We start from the raw sequence: 11,334 nt of genomic DNA, 5'->3' as shown, positions 1-11,334 counted from the left end.
AAGACGTTCAAATCTTGTTGTTCCTCACTAACTGGAACAGAATTTCCAGTAGACGCGTTTTCGTCGTAGTCGCATATCGCTCTCCCTTCGTCTTCAATGATCATGTTATGAAGGATGATACAAGCGTACATAATGTGTCGTAACCTCCTTGGTGTTTGCGAACGTGCTGGAATAGAAATGATGTGCCATTTTTTTGTAGAACACCAAAAGCCCGTTCAATATCTTTTCTTGCGCCCTCTTGAAACTTTGCAAACTTTTTCATTTTGTCGTCGGTCGGGTGCGGGATAGTTTTAACGATTGTCGAGTACGTTGGGTATATCCCATCGGCTAGGTAGTAACCTCGCCTGTACTCCACCCCTGAAACCGTAAAGCTTGTGTCTGGACCTGTACCCGCCACTACATCATCAAAAATCTGTGACTGGTATATGATGTTGAGGTCATTAAGCGAACCAGGTAGACCAAAAAAAGCATGCCATATCCAGAGATCCTGTGACGCAACAGCCTCTAGAATGATAGTCGGATGTCCCTGATCTCCCCTAGTATACTGACCTTGCCATGCAACCGGGCAGTTCTGCCACTGCCAGTGCATGCAATCAATGCTCCCGAGCATTCTTGGGAAACCATGTCTCTGTTCGTGTGCTTGATATAATTTTTGAACGTCGTTTGCGTTCGGTTTCCGCAGGTATCGCTTGCTATACAATTTGACAACCCATTGGCAAAACTTGTACAAACATCGACGTACGGTTCTTTCAGACATCCTAATGTACTCGTCTAATGCATCTGGTGCGTAACCGTACGCAAGTTGGCGAATGGCCGACGTACATTTTTGTAAATTACTGAAACCCCTTTGCCCCTAGCATCGTTTCGCAATGTAAAAAACGGATCAGACTAGGCCATGTCGCCTGCAATACGTAAGAACAGTGGACGACTCATGCGGAAGCGACGTCGAAAAATCTCGGCTGGGTACACGGGTTCGTCGGCAAAATAATCGGCTACTAGTTTATCGTGGCCGGCTGTAAATTTAGAACAAAACATAAATGAAATTAATTATAAAATACATTTTAAAATCTATATAAAACATAAGGAAAAAAAAAGTAAAATACCTTCTTGGTCTCGGTTATATTTTGCTCGTCTAGTTAGCCGTCGGGACGACCCTTCATCGGCCGCCATGAACACCTGAGCCGCGTTCATAATCATGTTGTGCATAATAGCATCCTCTTCCAAAGATGATGAATACCACTCGGACGAAGACGATGAAGACATAGAAGAAATTGAAGAAATGGAAGAAACGGGTGAAGCCATGATAATTTTTTAGTGAGAGATGGGGTGGTAGCGGGTAAAAAAATAGATGAGTTTTTATAAAAAGGGGAGAGGGTTATAAAATGTGAGAGAGATGTGAGATTGTAGTGGGTGAAAAGTTGTGAAAAAATGAGTAAAAGAGGTGAGTATTTATAAAAATGGAAGTGAAATGGGGGAGAAATTAAAAAATAGCCGTTTGAAATTTATTATTTTTTATTGTTTTTAACTGTCAAAATTGACCATGGGCCCACCATTTCGGTACGTCGCAAACGGCCAGAATGGGACGGAGAGGACAGGGACGAATGGGGGCGGCACGGTGTTTGGACCGTCGCCGACCCGCGACGGGCCGGGGCCGACCCCCATACCGTGTAGCCTTATAAAGGGGTGTGATAAATATACCCTTCACAAGGATTAGTATACCCAAAAGTCAACTTTATTAATGATTTTGTAATGATTAACTACTTTATTATATTATTTTATTATAAAGTAAAAAATAATAATTATATTTTATTATATAGTCAAAAGTAATGATTATGTTTTTTATCTTATTTTATTTTATAATACTTTTGTTAATTTTTTATATTTTGTTATACTATTATTAGTAGAATTTTTCCCAAACTAGTGTTGGTGGATAAAATATTTACCAAAATAGTGTTTATTGAAAACTATTTACCAAAATGGTGTTCCTTATTTATTTTGTATTTGTCTTTGTCTTTTCTTTTTTAACCAACATATTAAACTTTATTAATATTTCTTTTAAATTACTCAAGTAACTATAGCTTGTTCTTTAATGATTTATATTTTTTTTCAATGAAAACAATACCTTTTTTATTTCATTGGTTTCTTCTATCAACTCTTTATAAAATAAATCAAATCTTATTATTATTACGTTCAGACAGTTGGGTTTAACTTTATTCCGAACAACTACTAAGAAAAGAATTGCTGTGCTTGTTTAAAAAAGGTTTAAAGTTGAGTCGAAATGACATTTTTCTTATAATGTAATTTTAGTAATTATGAACGATTATATAAATAACACTTGAGAAAATTGAAGAAAATATACTACAGAGTTCGGTCATACCATTAGTTTTTTTTTTCAATCAAAGAGCGGAATTTAAATCATTTATAATTACGTTAGATATTATTACTTAACCATAACATACTACCTGAGAAAAAGATATTATTCAATATCAAGCTTATCCCAATCCATGACAAAAAGAAAATCATTAAAGTTAAAAAAATAATAATAAAAATAATAATTATTATTATGATATTAAAATAATAAAAGTATTAGAAAAATTATTTATATTATAAAATGTTAAAAGTACTATTCACTTATTATTATTATGATAATAAAATAAAACTAAAATTAAAACAATAAAAGTATTAGAAAAACTATATATATTATTAAAATGTTAAAAGTAATTTTTGGTTTGTTTTTTAATTTAATAACATATAACTGTAATGTAATAATATGATGAGGGTATAAACTTATAACAATATGAAAGATGGGGGGTGCAGAATTTAAGTGTGTATGTGGGACATAGTTGTCAGGATGAGAAATAGGGTGGCTATATCTAAACCCACAATACCCTTCCACTGTTAAATAAATAATAAAACGGTTGACTTATGGGTACATTTAACAATACCCTTTATAAAAATGAGTTTTTTATAAAGAGTAAACTGCCATTTTGGTCCCCGAGGTTTGTTACTTTTGCCATTTTAGTCTAAAACTCAAATTTTTTGCATCTGGGTTCTTGTGGTTTCAGTTTTATTGCCATTTTGGTCCAAAAATGAAATCAGGCCATACTTGTCTTATAAAATCCCGCAATTTTGTCATTTTCCTCAGGGGCAAATCAGGTCATATTTGTCTTATAAAATATGATATCTATTTATAAAAAAGAAATGATCATTTTGCCCCTGCGGAAAATGACAAAATAACAGGATTTTATAAGACAAATATGACCTGATTTCATTTTTGGACCAAAATGGCAATAAAACTAAAACCACAGGGACCCAGATGCAAAAAGTTTGAGTTTTGGACTAAAGTGGCAAAATTGACCAAACCATAGGGACCAAAATGGCAATTTACTCTTTTATAAAATAATATTTGGGTAATATGTTGAAAAGAAGTTTTGATACTTTGAAGAGGGAGAAGATAGTTTTTTTCTTAACCGTAAGATTCTATGATTGATGGAATAGGGTCAGCATATGCTGTAAAAACCTGAAGTACAGTACAAAATAAACACGGAACTTAAAACAATACGATACAACCCCAATTACATCGGATTATCTCACTATGTCTCTTATATTGAAATCCACCCATCTCTCCCATACAATATCTTGAAGTTTTAATCTACTCTTTAGCCAGATAAAGTTATCCGACATTATTGCCTCCACTATGTTGTTCTCGGTGTGGGTATAGCCGTCGAATTCCTTTTCATTTCTTGACTTCCATATATTCCACATAGTCGTTTGGAATACCACATTTAGAACTTTCTTCCATTCTTCAGATCCTGTTAAACCTTTCACAAACTCTAAAGCCTCATTGCAAGAACGAAATTCATTGGACAATGGTAGTTTTAGCCATACAAGTACGTACCTCCATATTGATTTTGACATGGTGCATTCACAAATTAAATGGCCAGCCGATTCTTCTCGTACTTCACATCTGGAACAGAGTGGATAACTTACTGGTATGCCTCTCCTAATCAGCTCTTGCTTCACCGGAATCTTGTCAAGCGTAGTTCTCCATGTGAAGTAATTTATCTTTGGCGGCACCCAATGCTTCCAATGTTTCCATTCTTCCTCAATTCCGACGCCGTCCTGCTTGTTTATCTGTTTTCTGACATTTTCCACTGAGAATTCTCCTCTATCAGCTGCGTTCCATACCCATCGGTCCTCCCCTACTTTAAATTTCGCGCTAGTGACTTTTCCAAAAAAAAAAGAAGGAAAAGGAAAAAAAATGAGAAGTTAAAAAGGAAAGTTTTGCAAAACTGTGAGTATACTCAAACACCCTTTTCACGTTTTACAATTTTCGGTGCAATATGTTTAACTTATCAAATACACGCAATCACACTTATACTTTATGCAAACATAAACAATCCAATCATGCATGCTTAAATATGTGATACTTGATTTGTATTCTTGGAACATTCTTATGTGATTCACTTGTCATTAACTTCGAACGATCCTCTCCTTAACATGTATAGCGCTATAGGAGTAACGCACCGTCCGTAGTCTTGTGGTCATGTTAAGTCTTTAATTCATGCGGTAATCAGAGGATTGACTTGTATAATTGCATGCCATGATTACATTAATCTAGTTAGCTATTTCTGCCATGTGGATTCGTTTAAACCTTTTATATACTTATGTTATTATTAAACTTGTGTACTCACCAATACATTGTGTATTGAACTATACTTTTAAACATGTTGCAGATTGATGATGTTGATATTGACGAAATCTAGTAGGGATGCTTTAGAAACACATTTCGATATATTAGCTATATTTGTCACATCCCAACCGATGGCGGAAACATCGGAGTGAGACGGAAACAAAATTGCTCGAGACTTCATAACACTAAATTGTGACAAGTATTTAGTAATAAATTTCATTTCATTACTAAGATCCATTACATGTCTGAAATAGAAATACAACAAGTTTGAAACGAACAATTACAACAATTATTGAATGACTAAACTAATAAACACGAATTTAAGTTTGGTGCATTTCTAGGCATCCTACTAAGTTCCGTGCATCATCATCGTCATAATCCTGCAACATGTATTAAACTATAGTTCAATACAAAAGTATTGGCGAGTATACAAGTTTTGAGTACTAGCATATAAGTATAAAAGTTTGAACAATCCACATAGCAAACTTAGTTATCAAGATTAACGTATAAACTGGCATGTGAATAAACAAGTCAACCCAAAGATTACGCAAGTATGAATGAATGACTTAACATGACCTCACGAACATGGGTGGTGCATTACTCCTATAGCGTTATACATGTTAACGGTAGGCTTGTACGAAGTTAATGACAAGTTCATCACAAAAGAATAAACCCAGAATAACGAATCAAGTATAACGTATTAGCATGCATATATTAGATTGTTTGTATGATTGCATAAAAGTATGTATCTTGAGGGTGTTTTGTATATGTAAACATATTGCACCCAAAAAGTGTAAAAACGGTAAAAAAAAAGGCGTTGAGTATACTCACAATTTTGCAAAAGCTTTCTGATTATCCGTGAGTGATGAGTTGTTTGTGAATAAGGAATCGAAGGTAAGGTTATACGGTGTTTATGGAGTAGTTAGGTTTGGGATTTAGAATTTGAGTACAAAAGTATGTTATGCATAAAAGTATATCTAGTTCAAGTACTCGTTTTTTAACACTAAGTTGTATGTGATTTCATAGGTCCTAGTTTGCCCATTAGAATCGTCAATGAGAGACATAGATTTGTAGATAAAGTAGCCTAAGTTTATGACGAATAACCATAAACCGATTATCATCATAAATTCGGTCATGTTCATATATATACATATATTTATATAGTTATAATAAATCTAAGCTAAGTCCATCATGAGTTTCATATAAGTCAAGCATGGAGGATTAATCCTCATTGTATGATTCACCACTACATAAATCATCACAATGATGATCCGGAGGGTCATGAATGACAAGCAATAAACTAACTAATACATTCTCAAGTAGCCAAGTAAGTCCTAACCCGGGTGAACCACCACAACATGGAAAGAGTTAACTAAGTGTTGGAGGCTAGACGGTGTTATGTTACTTTGAAACTAGAAAGCCACTTGAGTGTTCATACATAATGTAGAGTGTGAAATATAAGTGTTTAAGGGTTTATCTTATATGTTTTGTGCGCTTTTATGTGATTATATGCTTTGAATTGGTTTATTGCGAGAGTTTGTATGTTTGCGGGTAAGAATGCGCAATACGGTGAAGTTAGGATGGTTAGAGATGAAGCAGAACAGCCAAAGTGGATAAACAAGGTGAATGATTTTGTCGGGAGATGTTCGGGTCAAGATATGGTGATTGGAACTCAAGAAATATCAAAGATTGAAGTTTAGGGACCTTTCGGTCATTATTGGAAAGTGAAATATGGTTCGGATGTTAAGAATTATGACATATTAAAGTTGAAGGGCTGGTTGGTCATTAATCCAAAGATGAATATATTGAAAACATAAAAGGAATATGAAGTAAAGAAGTTAAGGGGGGTGAAACGATATTATGTGAAAGTTGATTGTGAGATGTTGTTTGGCTGGTCAAACACGTCGCCGGTTATGGAGTTGAAAACGTGGCTACGGTTGCATGTGCATGGCTCACAAAATCAACAGCAAGGTTAACATGGGGTTTACGGTTGCACATGGGGCCTACGGTTTGACAAACAACAATAATGAGGAGGCTTGCAAGTGATTGTTATTTTGGAAGGCATATAAGGGTTTAACCCTACTTCGTGAAAGATTAGTAGCCATAACACAACTTGGAAGACTTCTGGGACTTCTTCTCGGTGGACTATTGGCAGTCGTATAACATAATTTGGGAGCACTTTTCAAGGGAGATTCCATTGATAATTGGCAGCAATTTTACAACATCTTTGGCTCTCATAATCACTCAAGATCATCATCAATCATCCACCAACATTCAAGTTAATCATGTGTTCATCTCTTTTTCAAGCTATTGAAGATCGTACGAACGTCATGAGTGGCTAGTCGTCCCGTGACAGTCTCCGGGAATAGGGTTTCTGTTTAAACATTGGGTTGCGTATTGTTACGACTTTTTGGATTAGGATCCGATTAAACCTTCCGTTAGTCGTTCCTATTGTTTCTTGTTTCGATTAAACAATATTTGATTATCGTAATCATTGGTGTTCATCAATTATTTGTTTTATTTCATCAACAATTGGGATTAAATTCTAAGTTGTCATTGATTTTAACCTTTAATCATTGAATCTGTTAATGTTTATGAAATCTGGAATTGGAAATTAACCGGATTACTATTCATTTGCTTCAATCCTTCGGTTTCTATCGTGGATCATTGCAATCAAATGTATTATCCGTTAATTATTTATCAAAACAAGTTTTCAAATCATGTCTATGTGATTTCCAACTGGTAGTAACTAAGTAACCTGATTTTCTGCATAACCTGAGAACCGGAGATTGGTCATTTTCTCATCATCGTTTACAACTACACTTTACATTTGTTTTCATAATCATTCTCACAACTGCAAAAAGCAATTAGTTTAGAAATAGATGATAATTAAAACAACGAGCTTTCATACTTTCCACTGATTCCCCGTGGATTCGACACCCTACTTGCCCTTTACTAGTAAAAGGTGAATAGGACACTTTTAACTTTATTTTTGACTGACCATACGACATCGATCAAAATGGCACCGTTGCCGGGGAATTAGTGCGCTTAGTGTTAGTTAGTTATTTAGTTAGTTAGTAGTTAGTTGTTCTTGCTTTCTAAATTTTTATCCTTGCATTACACTTTTTTTCTTTTTCTTCACTTTTATTTTATTCTTTTTTTCCCTTACATTTACACTTCTTTCTTTACCTTCCCTACCTATTTATTTTCCCATTTTCACATTTTATATGGAAACCCGAGAAGGGAAAGGCTTGAGACAGAGTTTGAAAGAGGTTGAAAAATGATTGAAAACGATGAAAAGCGGAAAACAAACGGGAATATCAATCCGTGAACCGGTGGAAGAAGAACGAGAGGTTCAGGAGGAACCGTATGTTATGAAGCACGATGACATCCCGTACAGGGGCATGTGGGTAAATGGGCCGTTAAGTAAGTTACCACTAGAAGCCCAACTGGAGTTATTCTATGAGAATATGGGTGATGCTCATTCGATTAAGGAGAATATGATTGAAAAAACAATAATGGGGTCGGATTTCAAGGCTCTTGGGTTCTTTGAAAAATTCACCGCGTTAGGATGGGAAGCGGTGCTTAGTTTTAAGGGTCATTCGAACAGAGATGTATATGTGAAAAGTATTATGGAATGGATGAGCACGCTTACAAAAGACGATGTGAACTACCCTCCGAAAACTATCACGTTATCGGGAAAAGTCAACAACAAAATAGTCACTTTGTCGCCTGCTACTATGAGGTCTTTAGCAAAGTTTGATTCAAAGGCTGATAGTTTTTATCAAATTGTGAAGCCGACCGATTACTTTTCACATCCGGAGAAATTGGTGGAAAATAATGTGATGAACACATAGTTGTTCATGTTGAATAAGGAAGTGGAGATGAAGCGAGACAATTTGAAACCGAATGTCCGCCTGCTGTTGATCCCACATGCGCGACTGTTAAGTGCATTATTGGAGAAGCATGGGGCACTCCGGCCTGAGGAGTACGTGTTTAGAAAGCCACGCACTATATTTGCGCTGGAGGATGTTTGTAAGAGCTAGAAAATTCCGTACAAAAAGACGAAATTGTGGCATAAAATCAAGTTTGGTGACGGTGTTAAACTAAAGGTGCTTCAATGGGGGAAGCAAGCACCTAGTGGAGGTGAAATGGATGACCAAGACTCGAGTGATGAGGCGAAAAAGAGAAGAAGGGGAGATTGTGGGTGCAGGTTCGAGTGCACAAGTTGAAGAGCCGAGACAAACGGCTCACTCATGGGGTGTCTTTGACGATGAGATGCAGGCTCGGGTGGAAAGTATGCATCCACCTAAATATGTTACTTGGGAACTTTTTCAGCAGTCACCTTATGATCAGGGTTCGAGGCTGGGTGTCGAATGGGAGATGGAAATTTTGAGGGAGTGGGATTGCAGAAATGGATTTTTTTGGACGGCTAAGTTTAGGCAGAGGGGATGCACGGAAGGGCAGCCGCCTTTTGGTGGCTATACACGGTTCAAGGCATGAGCGGCTAGGTGGCTTTCTTCAAGCATACGGTTCATAGGGTTTAATACTTTTCTCAGTTTATTTATGTTTGGATTTGTTTTGACATTGACGATGTCTATAAACAATTTGATGTGTTGGTTTATTTAAACTATTTGCATGTGTTTTAGTTCTTGCTTTACAACTTGCTCGGTTGATGACAAGACCTTGTAGCTTGTTGGGTGACATAGAGTAGGTTGACTCACATTAGTAAATAGGGTAATTGAACTATAAAAGATCTGATGGCAAAGACCTGTTTTTGATTACCACTTAAATTAACCGATATGTCTATGTGGTGTCCAATTAATGATTAAACTTAGTTTGGTGTGAACCTAGAATCTGAACTTGGAGGACTTTACCTTTATCTCTTGTGACTTTCATTGGATGATTGATTTCTAGATTTTCACATTAAACTTTGTTTTTTTATTCTTATTAACTGGTAAATCTTGACCACTTGTGTTGATTTTGTGAAACGTTGATTATATTTGAATTGTTTGTCGTTTATCAAGCGTATTGGCAACATACTTGCGTTGTTAGCAGGTTGGTAAATTTGTGGGTAATTGGTATAATTAAACGGGTTATTAGGTTGTATGGTGAATCATAAAAACTATCCCTAATAATTAATCAAAGTTATTAATTCCAAGGCCAGGTCTATGTGGTGTTATGAATCTGTAAACGGGTTTTTGTGTTAAACTTGCAATCGGGATTCTGGGTGGGAGTTGCTTTTCTTTAATATATAATAATTCTCTAGTTAAACACTAACCACAAATTCCCCGTGGATACGATACTCTACTTACGCTATCTACGTAGTTTAATTAGTTTTTTGATTGACTCTGACGACAGTCAACGAAATGGCGTTGTTGCCGGGGAGTCGGTGCGCTTAGTTTAGTTAATTGTTTTTCTTAAAAATTCAAAAATATAAAAATTAGAAAAAACCAAAAAAATCCAAAAAATATTTCCTTTTGTTTGTCTTTTATTTGTTGAGTTCAGTATTACGCTCGGTTTCTTGTTTGTCTGTGTGCAGGTGATTCTCGTGTTGCATGCATACCAGGATTTCAAAGAAATCATCACCATTATTATTTGATCCAGAAATAGAAAAGACTGCTTGACAGAATCTCATTCTTCTACGTTCAGCAGTGAAAGCTAAAGCTTAGTCGTCAATAGTTGCTCAAGACCTTGAACAAGCAGCTCACGAGATGGCTGATCAAGAGCCACAAAACCAAGCACAAAATGAACCTATCCCACCCATTCTAGATCCACAAATCCCTCAAAATCAAAACCAAAACCAGCCCAATAACCAAAGCCAGAATCAGCCACCACTACAACCATTTCCACAATTCAACCCAGGCCCACAAAACTAACTTGGAAATCTTAATCTCCGACAGGGGGAAATCATTCGCCTTAATCAACCACAACATCAACACGGGTATGATGAGGGTTCCCGACAGAGAGAAGATAGTGTTCATACTTGGGAATCTGGTTGGGAGGAGGATGATTATCAAAACCAGTATGACGGGAGATATGCTGATTACAGATACGATGAGGGGTACAATGTGAATCAAGGCTATCCAGTACAACAGGTTAATCAAAGAAATAATATCCCGCACCCAATTCCACAAAATCAAGTCCCTAATGGAGTCCTGCAGTTTAATGCGAGAAATCAAAAAGCTAATAATCGGTTTAGGGGCGAGCAAATACAGTTTTTGGATGGTGTCCCACAAGTCGTTCAAGGGGCACCAATTCAAGGCGTTGAAGATCATTGTCGACCCGTTACAGTACCCAACTCATCAGCTATAGTTACACCGGTGGGGAACAATAATCGACCCTTCGAGTGAGGCCTCAATACTTAGGCCATTTGCAGGAATTCTACGGAAAAAGAACCGAAGAACCATACTTGCATATTGCAAGTTTTGATTCAATTTGCCAGGCTATTGGAGGGTCTGGGTTTACAAAGGATGAAGTAAAGCTAATGTTGTTTCAATTTACCCTGAAAGACAAGGCAAGATAGTGGTTTGCAACATTACCTCCGGGTAGTATCTACACTTCACAAGAGATGCAACAGGTGTTTTTGGAGGAGTATTACATGATGAACAGAACTAGTGAAGCTCGGGAGGCAATCAGAG

The 11,334-nt window shown here is 36.4% G+C and overlaps 1 protein-coding gene across 1 annotated transcript; it reads right to left on the bottom strand.

Annotated features, from left to right (window-relative positions):
* Positions 1-3,585: 3,585 nt before the first annotated feature.
* Positions 3,586-7,704, bottom strand: LOC110919339. The gene is made up of 2 exons (XM_022163609.1): positions 7,695-7,704; positions 3,586-4,226 (listed from the first exon to the last, which is right to left on the bottom strand). Exons 1-2 carry the CDS (start codon positions 7,702-7,704, stop codon positions 3,586-3,588), a joined length of 651 nt encoding a protein of 216 aa, XP_022019301.1.
* Positions 7,705-11,334: the final 3,630 nt, after the last annotated feature.

The sequence above is a fragment of the Helianthus annuus genome, chromosome 16 (assembly GCF_002127325.2).
Source record: "Helianthus annuus cultivar XRQ/B chromosome 16, HanXRQr2.0-SUNRISE, whole genome shotgun sequence".
NCBI lineage: Eukaryota > Viridiplantae > Streptophyta > Magnoliopsida > Asterales > Asteraceae > Helianthus > Helianthus annuus.
Note: the sequence above shows the minus strand (reverse complement) of the source record. Positions and strands in the feature narration are given on the sequence as shown.